The following is a 23,755-nucleotide window of genomic DNA, read 5'->3' as shown; positions in this document are numbered from 1 at the left end:
TAGACAGGGTCTTGCTCTGTTGCCCAGGCTGGAGTGCAGTGGTATGATCATAGCTCACTACGGCCTCAAACTCTTGGGCTCAAACTATCCTCCCATCTCAGCTGCCCGAGTAGCTAGGACTGCAAGCCTGCACCACCACAACCAGCTTATTTTTAATTTTTTTTTTTTTTTTTTTTTTTGTAGAGACAGGGTCTCCCTATGTTGCCTAGGCTGGTCTCAAATTCCTGGCCTTAAAGGATCCTTCCCCCTTCGCCTCCCAAAGTGCTGGGATTACAGGCATGAACCATACACCCAGCCATGATTTGCTCTTTCTTTTTGATGTTTTACAACTTCGTTACATGTATCTGGGTGTAGGTTTCCTTATTTACCTTCAGCTGTGTGCTTTTTATTGGAGGACTCAGGACCTTTTCTCATATCTGGAAAATTCTCAATCAGTGTCTCCACATATATTGCTTCTCCACCATTCCACCTAATTCTCTTCTTCAGAAACTCCTATCCGAAGTATTTTGGAGCCTCAAACTCTCTTTCATCTCTCTTACTTGCGTTTTCATATATTTTTCTTTTTATTTCTAGGTGCTGCATTCTGGGTGAATTCCTCAGTACTATCTTTCAGATTACTGATTCTATCCAGCTCTTTCCAGTCTGGAAATCCTTTTGATTTTTATTGCAATGACAATATTTTTTATTTTCAAGATTTCTAATTTATTTCTTGTCCATTAGTGTGCATATTATTCCTTTATATATAGTCTTTTGAAAATTCATTTTTGATTCTATTATTTTAATTTTATTCAGAGTGAATTTACATGCTGACCGACGATTTTCTTGTCCTTCAGGAGATTTATTTACATAGAATACAATGATGTAGAAGGCAAGGTGGATGGTGCCTCCCACAGTAGCTGAAGCCAGAGTTTCCAATAAGCTAGAACCCCAGGGAGCAGTCAGCAACAACTCTGTTCTGCCTCATTTCATTGAGCGGGTGAGCCCAGTCCCAGAGGCACTGGGTAGCAAGTCTGGATGCAGGTTTCTTTCCCTTGGAGCAAGGTTTTACTGTTACCCCAGTAATGGACATAATGGGCATGCATGATGGGCTTACTTCCAAACCACAAGATGAGAAGCAATGGTATAAACGCAAACAAATCTAACTAAGTGCAACAAAGGAAAAAAAAAAAAAGAAGTGCACTTTGAGATCAATTATAAAGGTAGGATACGAATCAAAAGTCAGGTTCATTCCTCCTGAGGGACTGGAATTATTAAACAGAGGGATAGCATTCATTTAACCAGATAGTGGTGCTAATTGCACATCTAAGTCCAGTCAATCTTGAAATGAGGAACCTGTTCATAAAGGGTGTGGGTGAGGGTGAAATTCATCACCACCAAGGAAACCATATGATCATTTAAATAGATGCAGGAAAAGCATTTGACAGAATTCAACATCCTTTCATAACAAACATTCTCAACAAATTACTTATAGAAGGAAAGTTCCTCAACACAAATAGGCCATATATGGCAAGACTACAGCTAACACCATACTCAATTGGGTGAAAATTTAAAGGCCATTCTGCTAAGATCAGAAAAAGACAAGGGTACCCACTCTCACCATTTCTAGTCAATATAGTGCTGAAAATCCTAGCCAGAGCAATTAGGCAAGAAAAATAAATACAAGATCTCCAAATAAGAGAAGGAAGAAGTGAAATTGCGTTTGTTTGTTGATAACATGATCATATAGAAAGTCTTGGCCAGGTGTGGTGGCTCATGCCTGTACTTTGGGAGGTTGAGGTGGGAGGATTGTGTGAATCTAGGAGTTCAACGCCAGCCTGGACAACATGGCAAGACCCCTTCTCTACAAAAAACAAAAATAGAAATTAGCCAGGTGTGGTGGCATGTGCCTACAGTCCCAGTTACTTGGAAGGCTGAGGCAAGAGAATCATTTGAGCTGGAGTTTGAGGCTGCAGTAAGCTATGATCACACCACTTCACTCCAACCTGGGTGACAGAGCAAGATCTCATCTCAAAAAAAAAAAAAGAAGGTTGGGCAAGGCGGCTTATGCTTGTAATCCCAGCACTTTGGGAGGCCAAGATGGGTGGATCACGAGGTCAGAAGTTCGAGACCAGCCTGACCAACATGGTGAAACCCCATCTCTACTAAAAATACAAAAATTAGCTAGGTGTGGTGGCGTGTGCCGGTAATCCCAGCTACTCAGGAGACTGAGGCAGGAGAATTGCTTGAACCTGGGAGGCGGAGGTTGCAGTGAGCCGAGATTGTGCCACTGCACTCCAGCCTGGGCGACAGAGCATGAATCCGCCTCAAAAAAAAAAAAAAAAAAAAAAGAGAGAAGAAAGACTCCATCAAAAAACTATTAGAACTGATACATGAATTCAGTAAAGTTGTAAGACACAAAGGCAACATACAAAAGTCAGTAGTATTTTTATACACTAACAACTATTTGAAAAAGAAATTAGGAAAACAATTCTATTTACAACAGCATTTAAAACATATTTAGGAGTTAATTTAACCAAGGAGTTGAAAAGTTATATGCTGAAAACTATAAAACATTGATAAAAGAAACTGAAGACAAAATAGGCCAGGCGTGGTGGCTCACACCTGTAATCCCAGCACTTTGGGAGGCCGAGGCAGGCGGATCACCTGAGGTCGGGAGTTTCAGACCAGCCTGACCAACATGGAAAAACCCCGACTCTACTAAAAATACAAAATTAGCCAGGCGTGGTGGCACATGCCTGTAATCCCAGCTACTCAGGAGGCTGAGGCAGGAGAATTGCTTGAACCCCAGAAGCAGAGGTTGCAGTGAGCAGAGGTCACCCCAGAAGCAGAGGTTGCAGTGAGCAGAGGTCACGCCACTGCACCCCAGCCTGGGCAACAAGAGCAAAATTCCATCTCAAAAAAACAAGAAAAAAAGAAAAAAGAAAGAAAGAAATTTAAGATAAAATAAATAAATGGGAAGATATTCCATGCTTATGGATTGGAAGAATTAATATTGCTAAAATGTTCATACTATCCAAAGCAAACTAGAAATTCAGTGCAATTTCTATCAAAATTCTAATGTTATTCTTCACAGAAATAGAAAAAACAATCCTCAAATTCATGTGGAACTACAAAAGTCCTTAAATAGTCAAAGTAATCTTTAGCAAGAGGAACAAAGCTGGAGGCATTACAAAATGCCTGGTTTCAAAATATATTACAAAACTATAGTAATTTAAACAGCATAGTACTGGCATAGAAACAGACACGTTTACCAATGGAATAGGATATAGAGCCCAGAAATAACCTGCAACTTTATGGTCAATCAATTTTCAGCAAAGGTGCCAAGAACACACAATGGGGAAAGGATAGTCTGTTTAATAAATAGTATTGGGAAAACTGGCTATCCAAATGCAGAAAAATGAAATTGAACCCTTATGTCACCCCATATACAATAATCAACTCAAAATGAATTAAAGCATAAACATAAGTCCTGAAACTATATACCACCACTATAAGAAAATATAGGGGAAAACTCCACAACATTGGTCCGGGCAATGGTTTTTTGAATATGACCCCTAAAGAACAGGCAACAATAGCAAAAATAGACAAACGGGACTCCATCAAACTAAAAAGCTTTTGTACAATAAAGGAAACAATTAACAGAGTGAAAGGATAATTCATAGATTGGGAGAAAATATTTGCAAATCATACATTTGATAAGGGGCTAATATCCCAAATATAGAAGGAACTCAAAGTAACTATCAAGAAAACAACCCTGTTTAAAAATGGGCAGAAGACCTGAATAGACATTTCTCAAAACAAGACACATACAAATGGCCAACAGATATATGAAAAAATGCTTAACATCACCAGTCATCAGGGAAATGTAAAGTAAAACCACAATGAGATATCACCTCACATCTGTTAGAATGGCTATTATCAAAACGATGAAAGATAAGTGTTGGTGAGGATGTGGAGAAAAGGGAACCCTCATACACTGTTAGTAGGGATGTAAATTAGTACAGCCATTTGGGAAAACAGTATGGAGGTTCCTCAAAAAACTAAAAATATAATTACCATATCATCCAGCAGTCTCACTTCTGGGTATATGTCCCAAGGAAGCGCAATCAGTATGTCAATGAGATAGCTGCACTTCCATGTTCACAATAGCCAAGATATGGAATCAACCTTATAAAGTGTCCATTAAAAGACGAATGGATAAAAAAGTGTGGTACATATTGTATTCCATACATAATGGAATACTATTTAGCCTTAAAAAAAAAAAAAGGAAATTCTGTCATTTTCAACAACATGGATGGGTCTAGAGAACGTTATGCTAAGTGAAATAAGCCAGGCACAGAAAAACAAGTACTGCATAATCTCATTTACATGTGGAATCTAAAACAGTTGAACTCATAAAAGTAGAGAGTGAGTAGAATGGTGGTTAGCAGAGGCTGGGCGGAGGGTAGACAGGGAAAGGGGAGATGTTAGGCAAAGAGTACAGAGTTTCATTTGACAAGAAGAATACATTCTAGCAATCTATTGCATAGCATGGTGACTACAGATAATAACAATAATGTATTTTATATGTCAAAATTACTGAAAGGGTAGATTTTAAATGTTCTTATCACAATGAAAGGATAAGTATGTGAGGTGCTGAATAAGTTAATTAGCCTAATTTAATCATTCTGCAATGTATATTTGTATCATAACATCACATTGTACTCCATAAATAGACACAATTATTATTTAATTATAAATAAATAAAAATAAAACTTAGAGGGTATGACCTAAGAGTGTCATTTTTATACAAAATAATATGTCAAATAAATAAATATATGATGCTAGCTTACAAACAGAAATATTACATAGTTACAGGACTTAGTTATTTAAAGCAGTAGGGTTAAGGTCTTAACATCAGCAAGTGTGCTTTGAAATAAAAACAAAAGTACAAAATGGGAAGTGATAGTCAAGAAACAATATCTGGCCACACTCTGTGGGTATTAACGCCTTTTCGCTCCTCGGCCATCCCAAATGTGGCCCTTCCTCAGGAGCTTGTGCTGATTTGCCCTTGGCCTGAGACCTTCACTCTATTATGTATTTTGCTTGCTCCCTGGCTTCCATCAATTCTCTGCTCAAATGGCACCCTTATCCGTGAGGCCTTCCCTAACCCTCCTGTCATATAGATAGACTTCTTACCACCACGACCACCCAGGGCCCTTCCTACTCTCCATGCCTTCTGTTATTTTTATCTACAACACTTATCACCATCTAGCATACTACATATCTGCTTGTTTATTTTCTTATTTCCTGTCTCTCTCACTATAATATAAGCTCCATAACAGGAATTTTGTTTTGATTCCTGCTGTATGGTACCAAGAACAGTATCTGGCAAGAAACAAGCACATAATATTTATTTATTTATTTTTGAGATGGAGTCTCACTCTGTCACCCAGGCTGGAGTGCAATGGCACAATCTTGGCTCACTGCAACCTCCGCCTTCCCGGCTTAAGTGATTCTCTTGCCTCAGCCTCCCGAGTAGCTGGGATTACAGGCGCCCACCACCACATCCAGCTAATTTTTGTATTTTTAGTAGAGATGGGGTTTCGCCATGTTGGCTAGGCTGGTCTCGAACTCCTGACCTCAGGTGATCCGCTCACTTTGGCCTCCCAAAGGGCTAGGATTACAGGCGCGAGCCACCACACCCAGCTTAAATATTTACTGAAAACACTGCCTGTAAGAACACAATTTTGAGAGGTAGAAAACAGTACTCCTTTAAAAGCATATCGCTCGAGTGGCAATCCAATCTACCTTTTCCTTGTATTGTTTGCCATAGGTTTTCTTCCAGAGATGCCAGTGGTGATCCAGGGTAGGATCTTTATGCAACTGCGCCACTGCAGAGGAGCACACCAAGAGCACACAAACCAGCCGTTTCATTCTGTGTAAGGAAAGGTAACATAGGAAGTGTTGCTATTAGCTGCATATGTTGTGACCACGTTTTCATAAGAGAAAATAACAATGCAAAGTCTATCAAAGGGACAGACTATTATAAACAGAATTATACAGGAAAATTCCTGGGATATATAGTCACAGGGAACAGCTGCAGATTTATGTCAGAAATACTACTTCCAATGCTTAGTAGCACTTTAAAAAGTGATTTCCAGGAATTTCCCAATATCTGGTAAACCAAACACATCTAGAGGGTTAGAAAACAGGGACTTTCCAGGATTTGCCAACAAATCTAATCAAAGGAAATCTCTTTCTCTCTCTCTCTCTCTCAAAAAAAAAAATCATCCTTAAGAGAGACAAACCTCTGAAAAATCAGTTTATCTCCTGAATTTTTGAATACATGGGCTCTTCTTAACTGACCTGTTTAAATATCCACAGTCTTTACAGATAGTTAAAAGACAATTCTCATCTATTGCTTTCACATCTTTAGGTAGGTAATTTTCCTTTTTATGTTTTTTTTTTCAATGATCAGACATCTGTTTCAAATGAGGCAATTAACTACTCTTTAAAATGCCACTTCTGTATTTAATTCAAGAGACATCAACAGAAATTCAGCGACTAGCTCCCTCAAACTGGATTCTACTTTCTTTTCCATTTCTTTTTAATTGAAAACATCTGGAATTTTAAACATGTAAACCTTTAAATTATATTCCAAAGAAAGCCATGTTTCAGTCTCAACTTAGATGCTTAGATGCTCAAGCAGACATTAACTTTTTAAAAATAGAGAAGAGGTAAATTGAACGACACGATTTTTTAGTTTACTTCCTGAAACCAAAGATTTAAAACCTAGCAGGCAGAACAAGTTACAAACACAGAGTGTTTGAAGACCAAATGGGAGAAAAAGAACAAAGAGTACATACGTGATAGAACCAGCAGTTGCTCCCACAGTAAGAGTCCTTGAATTAGTGGGCTCTCTTCTAAGATTTCAAAGCAACAAGGAGATTTCAGTTCAATTGACTTGAAAAGAAATTGGAACTTGTCACATGAGGTACTCAAAATGAGGAAGTGAACTTTCATTTCAGTTTCATTTAAAATCTAGCTAGTACAGTCACCTCTAGTCATTTCCCTATGGTCTTGGGGACAAAGTGGATACAGTAAGCCATCAAGAAGAGCCCTTGTCTGAGCCCAGTGGCTCATGCCTATAATCCCAGCACTTTGGGAGGCTGAGGTGGGAGGATCACTTGAGGCCAGGAGTTCAAGACCAGCCTAGGCAATATAGCGAGACCCTGTCTCTGCAAAAAAATTTTTTCTAATTAGCTGGGCATGGTGGTGCATGCTTGTAGTCCCAGCTGAGGGGGAGGGTGAGGTGGGAGAATTGCTTGAGTCTAGGAGGACAAGGCTGCAGTGAGCCATGATTATGCCACTGTGTTTCAGCCTGGATGACATATCAAGACCCTATCTCAAAAAAAAAAATTAAATTAAATTTTAAAAACACCAACTTTTACACGGAAAACATTTAGTTATAAAGAGATTTAGATAAAGCTCCCCAAATCCCAGCTCCTTGTATGATTTCCTAGGAAAACCTGTCTTACTGCTTTTAACACAACTCATTCATGATCTGATATTGTCTGGTTCTCACTCAGCCATTCCTTCGTTCATCAAACTCAAAATGTCTTTATTAATATATACTATATGTATAGTTTAGTAATATGCGTGTGTGTGTGTGTGTGTGTGTGTGTATGTGTTAGTATACTCATGGAAAAAAGGATACACTCAAATATATCCAATTGAGAATGGTTACCTGGGTGGGGTGGTAGCAAGACGAACTATCATCTTTTAAATTTGCATTTTCCTAATTACTAATGAGGTTGAGGATCTTTTCACACATTTATTGACCGTTTGAATTTTCTGTGAATTTCCTATTCATCTTTTTTGCTCATTTTTCTATTGTATTGTTGCATTTTCTTAGTGATTTGTGGGAGGTGTGTGTGTGTGTGTGTGTTGTGTGTTTTCCGAGACGGAGTCGTGCTTTGTCTCCCATGCTGGAGTGCATTGCTGCGATCTTGGCTCACTGCAACATCCACCTCCCAGGTTCAAGCGATTCTCTGCCTCAGACTCCCAAGTAGCTGGGATTACAGGCACCTGCCAGCATGTCCACCTAATTTTTGTATTTTTAGTAGAGACAGGGTTTCACCATCTTGGCCAGGCTGGTCTTGAACTCTTGACCTCGTGATCCACCCACCTCAGCCTCCCAAAGTGCTGGGATTACAGGTGTGAGCCACTGTGCCCGGCCAAGGTGTACGTGTTTTAAAAATATATTCTGGCTTCTAATCTTTGACAGTTATATACCCTTAAAAACATCTTCCCTTAGTCCTCCACTTGTCTTTTATTTTTTCTTCCTTTGCACAAGCCTATGAAATTCCACTTGTCCTTTAACCTTGTTTATAGTGAGTTTTTCTATATGAAATTTTTTTATGTTGAGGTAGAACATTTTATTCAGCTTTTCCGTATAATCAATCTATACTGTTTTTGTATAAGAAAGTTTTCCTCATCCAAATGTAATAAAGATACACTCATCTTATTTTTATACTTTCAGAGAGTGTTTTATTTATCTTTTCTATGGCTACTGCTTTTAGGTGTTTAATTCACCTGGAATTTAGTTTTGTGTATGGTATGATGTAGGGAGCTTATTTTCTTTGTTTTCCAATTTTGATTCTACCTCTATTGTACACCAAATTCTCATACATAGATAGGTCAGTTTCTGAGCTCATGAAGCTGTTCTTTTTATCTTTTGCTACTTCAGTATCACACAGTTTTCATTAAAACAGCTTTGTAATATGTCTCCACGTGTGGTAAGGCAAGTCATCTAGGCCACCCTATCTTTGTTCTTCTTTTTAAACATTGTCTTTGTATTTTGTACTTGTTAACTCTTCTTTATATGAATTTTTTGAATCAGTTTATCAAGTTCCCTGAAAAACTCTGTTAGAGTTTTTTGCTTTTCTCTTTTGGAGACAGGGTTTCATTCTGTCACCCAGGCTGGAGTGCAGTGATGCAATCATGGCTCACTGCAGCCTTGACCTCCTGGGCTCAAGTGATCCTCCCACCTCAGCCTCTGGAGTGGCTGGGACTACAGGTGCACACCACCATGCCTGGCTGATTTTGTTTTTTGTTTTTTTGTAGATAAGGTGTTTCACCATGTTGCCCAGGCTGGCCTCAAACTCCTGGGCTCAAGCAATCTGCCCACCTTGGCCTCCTGAAGTGCTGGGATTACAGGCATGAGCCCCCACATCTGGCTATTAGAGTTTTTATTTGAATATATGCATAAATTTAGGGAGAAGTAACGTCATTATAATGTTGATTCATCTCAGCTGTAGTAGACATGTTTGTGTTTGTAGCCATACAGTTTTTTTTAAAAAGACACTGCTTATGGAAAATTTAAAACACGTGTAAAAGTAAAGATAGTAGTAAAATGAGCTACCATGAAACCATTGTCTTGTTTCAACAATGATCAGTACATGGCCAATCTTATTTTATTTATATTCCCACTCTCACTACCTGAATTATATTAAATAAATTCTAGACATTCTGTCATTTCATATGTAAATGTCCCTGTGTGTGTCTTTAAAAGACAGAGACTATTAAACAAATATAATACCACAATACCATCATCACATCTAAAATAAATGAACAATAATTTTCTTTTTTTTCTTTTTTTGAGACAGAGTCTCACTCACTTGCCCAGGCTGGAGTGCAGTGGTGTGATCCCAGCTCACTGCAATCTCTGCCTGCCGAGTTCAAGCGATTCTCCTGCCTCAGCCTCCCAAGTGGCTGGGATTACAGGCATGTGCCATCACACCCAGCTAATTTTTGTATTTTTAGTAGAGATGGGGTTTCACCACATTGGCCAGGCTTGTCTCGAACTCCTGACCTTAGGTAATCTGCCCACCTCAGCCTCCCTAAGTACTGGGATTACAGGTGTGAGCCACTTTATTGTCATAAGAAATTAAGACAATAATTTCTTAATGTCATCAGACATCCTATCAATGTTCACATTTTCTGGACTGTCTTATACATTTTTTAATAGTTTGTTTGAATTGAGATTTAAATAAGCTCCATATATTGTGAAACCATTGAGTTATGTTTATATCATTATGAATTCATGGATTTAAACATATTTGATGTGTTTCAGTCCATTCCAGTTTTATCCTTATTGATACTCATATTGTCTCATTTTTGGTCTGTAGGAATTTATTCAAACTGGCTCTTTAGTGCAGACAGAGTTTGTATATTTGGCATAATATTAGTACTCTTTAAAAGCTTCCTTTCTTTCTAATATGACAGGCTATTGCAGGTTTGTCTTGAACAATTCCTGCCCCAGACCTGGAATCAGCCATTTCTCCAAGGAGCTCTGGTTCCTTTTAGTGGAAACAATGTTTAAATACCATAATCTAGGAACTAGCAGTGTTTGGGATAGCAGATTGACCATTGTTGCTAAGCCTTTTCAGTAGCTAGAGCTAAGAAATATCTTTTTTAAAAAAATTAAATAGATCACAAGCTGACACTGATACTTCAAATTCAAATTCAAGACTATAGGGTTTACTCACCCCATCAATCTTATATCTGCACTTCTTTTCAAACATGCTTAAAAAATCTGGGTTCTCTAAAATATCAACTCAAGTACTTGTTTAATTTATCCTGTAAAATTGCAGAATAACAACAACAAGCCTACGCCAATAAGATTATTAATGAAAACAAATTTTAAAGTGGCGGGGGACAGGTTTTTCTCCATTAAGCCAAATGTCGCTAACGATGTAAGTCAATTACTGTGTTTTGAAGTCACCTGGAATAGTTCCCTGTATAGTTATGCTCCACCTTCATACACAGGTTTATTTGTTTCATTTCACTTCTTCCTTTTAGGCCTTGCTTTTTACACTTATGTAATTTCATTTTATAATTATGTAAAACATTTATGTGGATCCAAAGTGAAATCAACACAATGAGGTATATTCAAAGAACTCTAGCCTCTACTTTTGTCTGTTTTACACGATTTCCTTTTTTCCTTAATTGGTAATCATTTAAACAATTTATGGTTTATCTTCCTATTTTTAAAAATATGCAAATATGCCTATATATTAATATTCTTTCATCTTAAGTGAACACTAACATATTACACATATTTTTCTCTTGTTTTTTCACTTAGCATTTTTTAAATTTTAGTCAATCACTTAACATTTTATTAAGAAAAATTATTCAGGCGAAAGAGATTAGCAGGTGTCCTTTCAGTGATGTGCTGGGTATTATTTAGTGGACCTTTACAGGAATTGTTTGATTCTTTTTAGAGTTAAGTTGTAAAAAACTGATAACCATGCAAATGATCCCTATACATGGCAATGCAAATAAATTTTGTATTGTAGATTTCACTGAATAGAGAAATAGAGAATGTAGATCTCTGTCAGTCGAATTCTTTTTTTTTTTTTTTTTTTGAGACACAGCCTTACTTCATCGCCCATGCTGGAGTGCAGTGGTGCGATCTCAGCTCACTCTAACCTCCGCCTCCCGGATTTAAGCGATTCTCCTGCCTCAGCCTCCCCAGTAGCTGAGATTACAAATGCACACCATCACACCCAGCTAATTTTTGCATTTTTAGTAGATACAGGGTTTCACCATGTTGGCCAGGCCGGTCTCGAACTCCTGACCTCAGGTGATCCACCCACCTCGGCTTCCCAGAGTTCTGGGATTACAGACATGAGCCACCATGCCCGGCCTCAAATTCTTATTTGAACTGACTTTAATCTTACTGATCCCTTATTAATTAATGAGTTAAACTTCGATGCGTTTGTTGTATATTTGCTCTCAGCTTTTTAGAAACTATACTTTAGCAATTAAATCCTGATAACTCCACAGTAGTATATACAGTATTCATTTATTTTTATGGCCACCTAGCATCTTTTGAACAATATTCCCATGTTTGGAGAATTTCCCACGTTATAAATTTTGCTTCTCCAAGTTGAAGCCAAAGCTCCATCTTCAAGGCTCCAGTGCAGTTAAGGCACAGACATGAGACCTAGCCTTTGCCAGTCAGGCACACCTGTATAGAACATCATTTTGCAAGTGGGTAAGTGAGGAACCAGAAGTATGTAAAATCCTCCTTTTGGTAAGAATGGCAGTAGAGATGTCTCCCAGCAGCAGCAGCACCAGCAGGAGCAGGAGCAGCAGCAGATATTCTAACATCTGGTCCCCAGTGTCACCTGTTCAAACTGTAGTGTTTATGTCAAATATTGTGTCTGCTCAGTGGCATCATAGGTTGAGCAGTCCTCTCTGTGTGGTTTTGGTGATGTTTGTGGTTACACAATAAACAAACCTCACCGACTTTCTGGGCTTTCATAGGTTCTTTGAGTTTCCTGCACTTTTTTTTTTTTTTTTGAGATGGAGTTTCACTCTTGTTGTCCAGTATGGAGTGCAATGGCATGATCTTGGCTCACTGCAACCTCCGCCTCCCGGGTTCAAGCGATTCTCCTGCCTCAGCCTCCCAAGTAGCTGGGATTACAGGCATGTGCCACCACGCCAGGCTAATTTTGTATTTTTAGTAGAGACAGGGTTTCGCCACGTTGGCCAGGCTGGTTTCAAACCCCTGACCTCAGGTGATCCGCCCGCCTTGGCCTCCCAAAGTGCTGAGATTACAGGCGCAAGCCACCGCGCCCGGCTGCTTCCTGCACATTTTGAATAAACTGTAGTACCCGGATAGATGAACCCAGTATTGACATCCACAGCCGTGTTGAGTTTGGAAAAACAAGGGTGGAGTGTCAGAAGCTAGAATGGGGAAGGTGCTTTTCTCAGGCTGCGAACACAGGAAACTCAAGAAGAAAGCTATTGTGAAGCTCTCAATAATTTCAGATTGCCTTCTCTATCCTTCTTTACACATCTGATCTCATACCTGATGTTTTTTGCTTTTAGCCTTGATACCTTTATATGTATTTCTATCCATAGAAATAGACAGTTCAATTTCCTTAATGAGAAATTAGCATAGGAACAAATTTCTTTCCATCAAGATTAAAATGGTAGACAACTGCTTTTACAAGGGACCATGTATTTTTCCAGTCATTGTTTCTCTGTCTGACGAGGTCTATAAATCTACACTCAGTACAGAGCATAAACGTGGTGATTAGGCAACAGCACACCTTCTGCCTCCATTCCTGGGTATTGCCTACATGGAATTGTGTATGAAATTATGTCTCTACCTGTTTCCGGTAATCCTCTACCAAGTGGGAAAAAATTTTGGGGTTGTGTTTTCTAGTGGTACTCTAAACCGGATTAGGACGGCAGCGGCCATCTAAATGTCTTCCTTTGTTTATTTCTAAATCCATAAATTAATTCCAGATTTACCAAGAAACTAAGTTGAGTTGGTCCCAAAATGAAACAGGGCTCTCAGGGACATACCCACTTCTTCCCAGCCTGCCTTTGGACTCAGTAAGTAAGCAGAGACTGTGTTTATTTGTCTGATATACATGACCCCTGGTTAATATGTAGGTTGTAGAAGAAACCAAAATTTTACTTATGGAAGGCAGGGAGAATAGAGATGAATTACCTTTTGTGAGAAAAAGAACAAGTGACATATTAACTGCTATTGTATTTTCTGTTGTCAGGATGTGGGCTGAGTAAAAAGCTTAAAAGCTTTTGCGTATGTCTTGGTTCTGCCATCTATTGGTTATAAGGCCTGGAGCAAGTGATTTAACATGCCCATGGCTCACTTTCCCTATGCATAAGTACGGAAATGCTGACTTAGTGGCAACTAAACAGTGGAAGACACCAGCAATAGAATGTAATTATAATATCGCTCCATGAGATGGTAAGATTTTACAGTTCCAACTAATTATTCCTGAGTCCGTTCCTTTTGCAGAACAAGTTTGTAATAAAGTACTCAGGATTAAGATAGATGGTTATGAGCAAGTGCTACCATTTAGGATATTCATTTGAAATACTAATGCTCCTGGCATTTTTTTTTTTTTTTTTTGAGACAGAGTCTCGCTCTGTCACCCAGGCTGGAGTGCAGTGGCGCGATCTCAGATCACTGCAAGCTCTGCCTCCTGGGTTCATGCCATTCTCCTGCCTCAGCCTCCCAAGTAGCTGGGACTACAGGCGCCTGCCACACGCCTGGCTAATTTTTTGTATTTTTAGTAGAGACAGGGTTTCACCATGTTAGCCAGGATGGTCTTGATCTCCTGACCTCGTGATCTGCCCGCCTTGGCCTCCCAAAGTGCTGGGATTACAGGCGTGAGCCACCGCGCCCAGCCGCGCTCCTGGCATTTTTTATTTTGATTTATTTATTTATTTTTTGGAGACAGAGCCTTGCTCTGTCGCCTAGGCTGGAGTGCAGTGGCATGATCTCGGCTCACAGCAAACTCTTCCTCCTGGGTTCAAGTGATTCTCAGCTTCCTGAGTAGCTGGGATTACAGGCATGCCACCATGCCTGGCTAGTTTTTGTATTTTTAGTAGAGATGGGGTTTCGCCATGTTGACCAGGCTGGTCTCAAACTCCTGACCTCAGGTGATCCGCCCACCTCAGCCTCCTAAAGTGCTGGGATTACAGGCATGAGCCACCATGCCTGGCCAAGAAAAACATCTTTAATACAAAAACACAGAAAGGTTGACAATAATAGGAAACTAAAAGCTAGATCACACAAACGCAAGCAACAGCAAAATGTGGGTATAATTATTCAAATATCAGTCAGAGTAGACTTTAAAGCAAGAAGCATTATGAGGCTAAAGAGGGAACTTTCATAATGATAAAGAAATAAATGATAAAGGGACCCGCCAGGAAGAGATTATAATCTTAAATCTGTATGCTCCTCAAAACATGGCCTCAGAGTCCCATAAAGCAAAGATTGCCAGAGCTAAAAGGAAAAATAGACAAAATCTGCAATCATAATGGGAGGCTTTGAGATAGCTCTTTCAATAGCTTGTAGAATAAGCAAATGGAATAAATTAATAACGATATAGAAGATTCGAATAACGCGATTAATGAACTTGTTCTAATTAAGATATCTAGAGCCTGTCCTCAACAACAGAATCCTTTTTTTTTTTTTTCTTTTTTTTTCACCCAGGCTGGAGAGCAGAGGCAGGATCATGGCTCACTGCAGCTTTGAACTGCTGGGCCCAAGTGATCCTCCCAGCTCAGCCTCCCGTGCAGCTGGGACCCCAGCCCCAAGCCACTGCACTGGCCTCAGAATATTTATTTTGAAGGGCACATAGAATATTTAACAAAATTGACTCTGTATGTGCTGGGCCATAAAATATTCAAGTCATTTAGAGTATGTTCTCTGACCACAGTGAGATTAAGCTAGGCCCAATAACAAAATGTAATTAGAAAACCTCCCATTTAAGTGATATACTTCTTAATAACCATGGTTATTAAGAAGAAGAAATCATAATGGCAATTAGAAAATATTTTGAACTGAGCAATAATTTTTTTAAATGACATATAAAAATGTGTGAGATCCAGCTAAACCAGTGCTTAGAAAGAAATTTATAACTTTTTAATGCATATATTAGAAAAGAAGAGGCCGGCGCGGTGGCTCACGCCTGTAATCCTAGCACTTTGGGAGGCTGAGGTGAGCGGATCACGAGGTCAGGAGATTAAGACCATCCTGGCTAACATGGTGAAAGCCCGTCTCTACTAAAAATACAAAAAAATTAGCCGGGCGTGGTAGCGGGTGCCTGTAGTCCCAGCTACTCGGGAGGCTGAGGCAGGAGAATGGCGTGAGCCTGGGAGGCGGAGCTTGCGGTCAGCCGGGATCGCACCACTGCACTCCAGCCTGGGAGACAGTGAGACTCCGTCTCAAAAAAAGAAAAAGAAAAAGAAAAGAAGAATGGCTAAAAATCAGTGGTCTAAGCTGCCACCTCAAGAAGCAAAGGGAAGAACATCAGAGATGTTTTGATGTTCTGTATTTCCCGCCCTTTTTTTTTGTTTGAGATGGAGTCTGGCTCTGTCGCCCAGGCTGGAGTGCAGTGGTGCAATCTTGGCTCACTGCAACCTACATCTCCTGGGTTCAAGTGATTCTTCTGCCTTAGCCTCCCAAGTAGCTGAGACTACAGGCGTTCATCACCACACCCAGTTAATTTTGTATTTTAAGTAGAGATGGGGGGGAGTTCTCCATGTTCATCAGGCTGGTCTCGAACTCCTGAACTCAGTTAATCCACTCCCCTTGGCCTCCCAAAGTGCTGGGATTACAGGCGTGAGCCACCGCGCTTGGCCATCTTTTGGACTAAAGACTGTTGAGCTACTCTGGCAGTACTCTTTTTAGAAAAGCACTTGCAGCAAAATTGTGCTTTCAATAAATGGTATTGTTGTGCATTTTATCTTTGAACTCTCAAACTCTGTTATTCCTTTTCAAAATAGGAAGTTTCTAGCAAATATGGAAAGAGGAAATACCCAAATCGACATGTTTTAATGAATTAAATACAGATATTATGCATCTTCTGTGCCAGGCATTGTACAGGGCACTGAAGATCTTTCCTGCCCATTATTTTATTTGATCCTCCCAACAACATATGAGGTGGTAGTGGTAGCAATAGTATCCCTATTCTATAGATTAGGAAACTGGGACTTAGAAAGCCTTGTCTAAAACCATTGTGGAAATAAGTGGTGGAACTGAAACTCGAAGTCCACACCATTTTCAACATCCTTGATGCCTGGGCTAGATATTGTATTTCATACCAGGCTGGAGCAGCAGTGTCTCAGAGCTGGCTTGTATTGACACTCGTTCACGAAAGCTACTTATACCCACTTCATCCTCACTCCATCTTTAGTAGCATTGCATTGGTAGCTTAAAATAAGCAAACTCTACAAATCAGGTCTCCCTTATTTTATTTTATTTTATTTTATTATTTATTTTATTTTATTTTATTATTTATTTTTATTTTATTTTATTTTATTTTATTTTATTTTATTTTATTTATTTTTTTGAGACAGAGTCTTAGTCTATCACCCAGGCTGAAGTGCACTGGTGTGATCTTAGCTCACTGCAGCCTCTACCTTCCAAGTTCAAGTGATTCTCCTGCTTCAGCTACCCACCACCATGCCTGGCTAATTTTTTTTTTTTTTTTTTTTTTTTTTTTTGAGACAGAGTCTTACTCTGTCACCCAGGCTGGAGTGCAGTGGCGCGATCTCGGCTCACTGCAACCTCCATCCCCAGGGTTCAATCAATTCTCCTGCCTCAGCCTCCTGAGTAGCTGGGATTACAGGCATGCGACACCACACCTGGCTGATTTTTTGTATTTTTAGTAGAGACAGGGTTTCACCATAATGGCCAGGCTGGTCTCAAACTCCTGAACTCAGGTAATCCGCCACCTCAGCCTACCAAAGTGCTGGGATTACAAGCGTGAGCCAGTGCGCCCGGCCCACGCCCGGCTAATTTTTGTATTTTTTTGTAGAGATGGGGTTTCACCACATTTGCCCGGCTGGTCTCCACCTTCCTGAGTTCAAGTGATCTGCCTGCCTCGGCCTCCCAAAATGCTAGGTTTACAGATCTGAGCCACTGCGCCCAGCCTATTTATTGTTTTAATCTGGAGAGCCAGTTGTTAAACACTTACCAGCATGCAACTGGGCTGGACTCAGAAGGCACGGCATCTGCTTAAGTTCCTTTTCTTTGAACTTTCTTATTTTGTTCAAGACTTGGCATTGTAAGAAGTCGCAATACTGGCTTGAATTACTATAGTTTCTCAGTTTCAGATTTTACAGAATGGTAAAACTTGAAGAAAATATTAGAGGGCCAACTTAAGGTTTTTTTTTTAGTTTATCAAATAAGGGTATTTAAAATGTATTATCTTCACTCATCATCATTTCAAAATTGAAGGAGCATTTTAACACCAAAAAAGGATAAAAAGGAAATAATCTCAGAATTTAGAAGTTGATTATATTTAGTTTTGTTAAAAACTCACTCCAGCTGGGTGTGGTGGCTCATACCTGTAATCCCAGCACTTTGGGAGGTCGAGGCAGGCAGATCACTTCAGGCCAGGAGTTCAAGACCAGCCTTGGCAAGATGGCGAAACCTCGTCTCTACTAAAAATACAAAAAATTAGCTGGGCATGGTAGTGTGTGCCTGTAATCCCAGCTACTCGGGAGGCTGAGGTGGGAGAATCACCTGAGTGCTGGAGGTCAAGGCTGCAGTGAACCATGATGGCACCACTGCACTCCAGCCTGGGTGACAGCGAGAGAGAGACCCTGTCTCAAACCAACAAAACAGAACAAAAAAGTCTCACTCCATTGTCTATATTTTAATCATTTAACTGAAGACTAATGAAAATATTGTCAAGGACAAATATCCCACAAAACAGGGATTTTTGTTTGTTCAGATGTATCTCAAGCACCTAGAACAGTATCTAGCACTCAGTAAATATTCGATGAAAGAATGAAGGATTTGCAGGAATCTGGTGACCAAAGTTTGGCAACCAGAGGTGTAAGCTACCCAACTTGGCATCTTGGCTAGTCAGTCAGCTAACATATTTGAAGTATTTAAGAAGATATGAAAGAAAAAAATGCACAAATCCCATCTTAGGTTGAGAAAATCTAGTTGGGAGTTATAGAAGATGGATGCCTAAACATGGCTTAATCTCAAGGACAACTAATATCAAATTAGTTGCTCTACTTTTAAGAGAACTATGTAGCGCCTTTATTCAAGATATTAGAAATGCCTTTGCTAGAAATGGGAGTCTTTTCATGGTTCACTAATTTTCCCTAGGAATCTGCAGAACCAATGAGAATGAAAGCTTTTGAACGTACGATGATGAGGCAGGATTCTGAAGCTTCTATTTAACTGTATTGTCGGGGACATTGAAAACATCAATTGTAACTGTACCAATGAGATGGTGTTGGTAGCAGCGGTGTCCCTCTTCTATAGATGAGGAAACTGGAACTTAGGGAGGCTTAAGCAAGATCATTGTGGAAGGAAGTGGTGGAAGTGTGGGCATAGTGCCAGAAACATTAAAAACAGGAAAGGTGAGCACAGAACAACTTTCCTTTAAGTCATTTCTCCTTCTTACATCTACCTGGTAAGTCAGCCCAGCCCTTTGGTAGAGGCACCTGTTACCAATGGCAGCAATAACAGAAGAGGCAGAGGAAGTGAAGATACCTAAGGTGGTGCTAAGGCTAAAGATGAATAACAGTTGCTTCATTTTATGTGTAAAGTGCAAGTGCAGGCCAGTAATAGCCTTCTTTAACCAGTGTATTTTAAGTCCTATACATACAAGCAGTTTCCAACTTGCAAAAGTGTTGTCTTCTAAAAGACATGTAAAGAGGCTGTTTAAAACCAAAAATAGAGGCCGGGAGCAGTGCCTCACGCCTGTAATCCCAGCACTTTGGGAGGCTGAGGTGGGTGGATCACCTGAGGTCAGCAGTTCAAGACCAGTCTGGCCAACATGGTGAAACTAAAAATACAAAAATCAGCTGGGTGTGGTGGTGCATGCCTGTAATCCCAGCTACTCGGGAGGCTGAGGCAAGAGAATCACTTGAACCTGGGAGGCAGAGGTTGCAGTGAGCCGAGATGGCACCACTGCACTCCGGCCTGGGCGACAGAGATTCTGCCTCAAAAACAAAAAAAAAAACACAAAAATATACTCTCCTTAAGAAGTATTATAAAGTGGTTATTTGTTTCTTAAACATGTCAATAAAAATTCATATGATTTAGTCCATAATGTAGCTGAAAAATTATGTGTACACAATGGAAAACAGTACTAGAAATACTGCTGTAAACATAATAGACTTGACCTCAATTAGACTTGTTCCAGCAGCTCCTGACACTGGGCTTCTATTGAATGAGCCTGAATTTCATTCCCACTGATTCAACAGTGGTAGCCAACTCTCATGTAGCCGACATTCTGACTCTGGCCAGGCACTGCTCTAAGCACTTTACATATATTGACTCATTTCATCACCACAAAAATCCTGCGAGGTAGGTATTATTCTTTTCTCTATTTTACAAAAGCCCTGACCCTAGCCCAAGATCACCTTGCTAGTAAATGGAAGAGGCAGAATCAGGATCCAGGCTGCCTGGCACCAGAGCTGATGCTCTTAACCACTATGTTATGTTGCCTTTCACTAAAATATAATTGGCTTCTTTCATATCAACCTTTAATTCAATAGAGAGGAAAGGGAAAGTAATTCCTGAGGGTGTTGGTATGGCAGGCAATCATGCAATTCTATAGAGTAGATACTCAGAATTTTTTTTTATTGAATGCAAGTGATAAATTATTATTGCTTTGAGTGATGGGGGTCTTACAAATTAATTTTTATACTTTTATGATAGCTAGAGTAAGAAGGTATTCAATAGAAAGACACATGGTATCCAGAAGCAGGTATGAAAACAATAAAATAAAATAAAGATGCAGATGGAATTTTCTACTGAGGCTGGGAAGATGCTAGCCTTTCCCTGGTTACTTAAATATTCCATCATTACACTTCAAACCGCAATGCCATGTAAGGTTTCAATCTGTCCCAGTAAGTCCTTGCTACTTTGTTAAGTCTCTGAGGGCTTCAAGTAGATACTTTTGATGTATTTTCCAGCTTTTCTATTTGCCGTCAGTGGGAAGGCTGGTCTGAATTATGTTATGTAGTTCACCATGCTGGAAGGGCAAGTCCCTGAGTCCCTGATTCATGATTTTACCATCCTCCACAACCTCTGAAACAGCGCCGTCCAACAGAAATGCAGTGTAAGGCACACAGTAAATCTAAGTTCTCTAGTGGCCATATTTAAAAAGTAAAACACGGGCCAGGCACAGTGGCTCACGCCTGTAATACCAGCACTTTGAGAGGCTGAGGCGGGTGGATCACCTGAGGTCAGGAGTTTGAGACCACCAGCCTGGCCAAAATGGTGAAACCCTGCATTTACTAAAAATACAAAAATTAGCCGGGCATGGTGGTGGGCACCTGTAATCCCAGCTACGCAGGAGGTGAGGCATGAGAATCATTTGAACCCAGGAGGCAGAGGTTGCAGTGAGCCGAGATCATGCCACTGCACTCCAGCCTGGGCAACAGAGCAAGACTCCATCTGAAAAAAAAAAAAGGAAAACAGAACAAAAAAGCGAGATAACATTAATTTTAAGCCACATTTTAGGCCAGGCGCAGTGGCTCACACCTGTAATCCCAGCACTTTGGGAGGCCAAGGCAGGCAGATCACGGATCACAAGGTCAGGAGTTCGAGACCAGCCTGGCCAATATGGTGAAACCCCGTCTCTACTAAATATATATATAAATTAGCTGGGCACGGTGGTGCGCACCTGTTGTCCCAGCTACTTGGGAGGCTGAGGCAGGAGAATCGCTTGAATCTAGGAGGCGGAGGTTGCAGTAAGCCAAGATTGCACCACTGCACTCCAGCCTGGGGGATAGAGCAAGACTCTGTCTCAAAAGGAAAAAAAAAAAAAGAAGAAAAAAGAAAAACACATTTTATTTAACTCAATGATAATATCCATAACATTATCCTTTCTATTTATAATCAATAAATTATTAATGAGATATTTTTGGTATCATCTTCAAAATTCAGTTTTGGAGAGCACCGTTGTCAGTTGGTCCAAGTGTCCGGGTCTGAGGCATCCGCCCAAACCCTCCCACTCCTGCCCCCTCAAACTGGAAGAACATTCATCATGCATTTTGTGTCCAAGGCTCAAAAGTTTGTTACCCAAGATGATGAGTGCTGACATGGATGCAGTTGATGCTGAAAATCAGGTGGAGATAGAGGAAAACAACACGACTTATTAATCAAGTGTGGAAATTCCAACTCATACTTGAAGATCTCTCTGCAAGAGCAAACGCAGATAAGGAAGAAAATCTGAAGCTAAAATCAGAAAACCAAGTTGTTGGGCAACATATAGAAAATCTCATGTCAGCTTCTGGTGTTTTTCAAACAACTGACACCGAAAGCAAAAGAAAATAAGGAATTGACACACTTCTGTTTTACAGAATTGCTGCTGATAATTTTTTCTTTTAAACTTGGACAGATTCCAAAAAGTTACAGCATCTTTGTGGCTTCATTGAATATTTATGAAGAAAATGTCAGGTGAGGCAAAATTAACAGCATTAACAGGAGACTTCCCTAAGTTTGTATATTATATTAGTCTATGAAAACATGCAAATGAATTGTAGAAACTTTATCATTACAGTTGCACATATTGGCCAGGTGCAGTGGCACATGCCTGTAATCCCAGCACTTTGGGAGGCGGAGGCATGCGGATTGCCTGAGGTCAGGAGTTCGAGACCAGCCTGGCAACATGGTGAAACCCCATTCCTACTAAAAATACAAAATAATTAGCCAGGCGTGGTGGCTTATGCCTGTAATCCCAGCTATTCGGCAGGCCAAGGCAGGGGAATTGCTTGAACCTGGGAGGTGGAGGCTTCAGTGAGCTGAGGTCGCTCCGTTGCACTCCAGCCTTGGTGACAGAGCGAGACTGCATTTAAAAAAAAAGAAAGAATTGCATATATTTATGAAACTTAAAGATGAATGTTTTATCAAATTTTCCTTGATTTGTAGATTTAGCACTGTCTTTTATTAGACGCTTACTAAGATATACAAGAAAAATAACCACGCGTTGTGAAAAAGTGACTGGAATCATGCACTGAATGCGCAGCCTCATGTACCCTGTCCGTCATCTTATGCCTCTTCTCCACTTGCCTCTTCCTCTTTACCTTCCTCGAAGGAAAGAATTGGTTTCACATTTGTAAAAGTCATTTTAATAGTTAATCATCTCAGAGAGTAACCTGCACTTTAATTGTTGAAACTTAACCAAAATAAGATACAGAAAGTATCTGTATCTCAGAAACAGCTAGGGCTTGTCATTTTTTATATTTAGTATTAAGACAAGAATGCTGGTTTCTTTTTAATCCATTTAAAACAGAGGGAAGCTATAAAAATAAAGATTTTTCTTTGAGGCTGAATTGTCAACTTAGGAAGATTTGTTGTTAAAAATTTGTTTTTGCACAAAGTAACTCACTTCATCTTATCTGGAAAGATAAGTTGGTCAAGTGTATGTTTAAAATACAAAATTTAGAGGAAAAATAGAAATAGGGTGAAAAAGTACTTGGTAAACAGTAGTGATGAACTGTGAATATTTTCCCTCCAGATTTTGTTATCCCTGGCACAGAGTAGGTCTTTTGGAAAATATATATGAAAGTGGATTAAGTTTGACTAACCTTATGTAAGCCACATCTAGAAGAGAACAGTTACAAAGAGTTTGATCTCTAGATTTATTTGTACCCAGCAGATCAACTTTTGCAAAATTCCTTCGCAGTGCAGTAGTATTAGAATTGTGAATGAAAGAGGAGTGTTTCACATATATGCTTATTGACAATCTTGCTCAGTATTTTATCTTACTTGTTCTCTCAGAATTTTCTGTCAACTCAACTACTTGATTTGCAGTCATCCTTTGTTATTATCCTTTAACAAGTTTTATCTTATTTTATTTATTTTTTGAGACAGGGTCTTCCTCTGTCATCCAGGCTGGAGTGTAGTGGCACAATCTCGGCTCACTGCAACCTCTGCCTCCCAGGCTCAAGCAATTCTCCCACCTCAGCTTCCCAAGTAGCTGGGACTAAAGGCACGTGCCATCACACCTGGTTAATTTTTTTATTTTCTGTAGAGACGGGGTTTCATCATGTGGCCGAGGCTGGTCTCAAACTCCTAGACTCAAGCGATCCGCCCGCCATGGCATCCCAAAGTGCTGGGATTACAGGCACGAGCCACCACTCCCAGCCTGGCCTCAAATTTTAAAAATTTATAGGTTCCATTTGGTAAAGAAATCAGTATCAGAAGTAATGCTAAAATCTTATAATAGGAAAAGAGAGC

At 39.9% G+C, this 23,755-nt stretch overlaps 1 protein-coding gene and 1 pseudogene across 1 annotated transcript in view; one reads left to right on the top strand and one right to left on the bottom strand.

The window, feature by feature from the left end:
- The window catches only part of CTSS (cathepsin S), a 32,740-nt gene extending 25,603 nt beyond the window's left edge, over nucleotides 1–7,137 (bottom strand). The window contains exons 1-2 of the mRNA XM_031009790.3: nucleotides 6,849–7,137; nucleotides 5,791–5,917 (exon numbers count right to left, since the gene is read on the bottom strand). Coding sequence (XP_030865650.1) covers nucleotides 5,791–5,916 — 126 coding nt within the window. The 5' untranslated portion in view covers nucleotide 5,917; nucleotides 6,849–7,137. The remainder of the gene's footprint in view (nucleotides 1–5,790; nucleotides 5,918–6,848) is intronic.
- A 3,588-nt stretch (nucleotides 7,138–10,725) lies between these two features.
- LOC129533328 (short coiled-coil protein B-like) lies at nucleotides 10,726–21,850 on the top strand (annotated as a pseudogene).
- The last annotated feature ends 1,905 nt before the right edge of the window (nucleotides 21,851–23,755 follow it).

This window comes from Gorilla gorilla, chromosome 1, assembly GCF_029281585.2.
Source record: "Gorilla gorilla gorilla isolate KB3781 chromosome 1, NHGRI_mGorGor1-v2.1_pri, whole genome shotgun sequence".
In the NCBI taxonomy this organism is placed as follows: Eukaryota; Metazoa; Chordata; class Mammalia; order Primates; family Hominidae; genus Gorilla; species Gorilla gorilla.
Note: the sequence above shows the minus strand (reverse complement) of the source record. Positions and strands in the feature narration are given on the sequence as shown.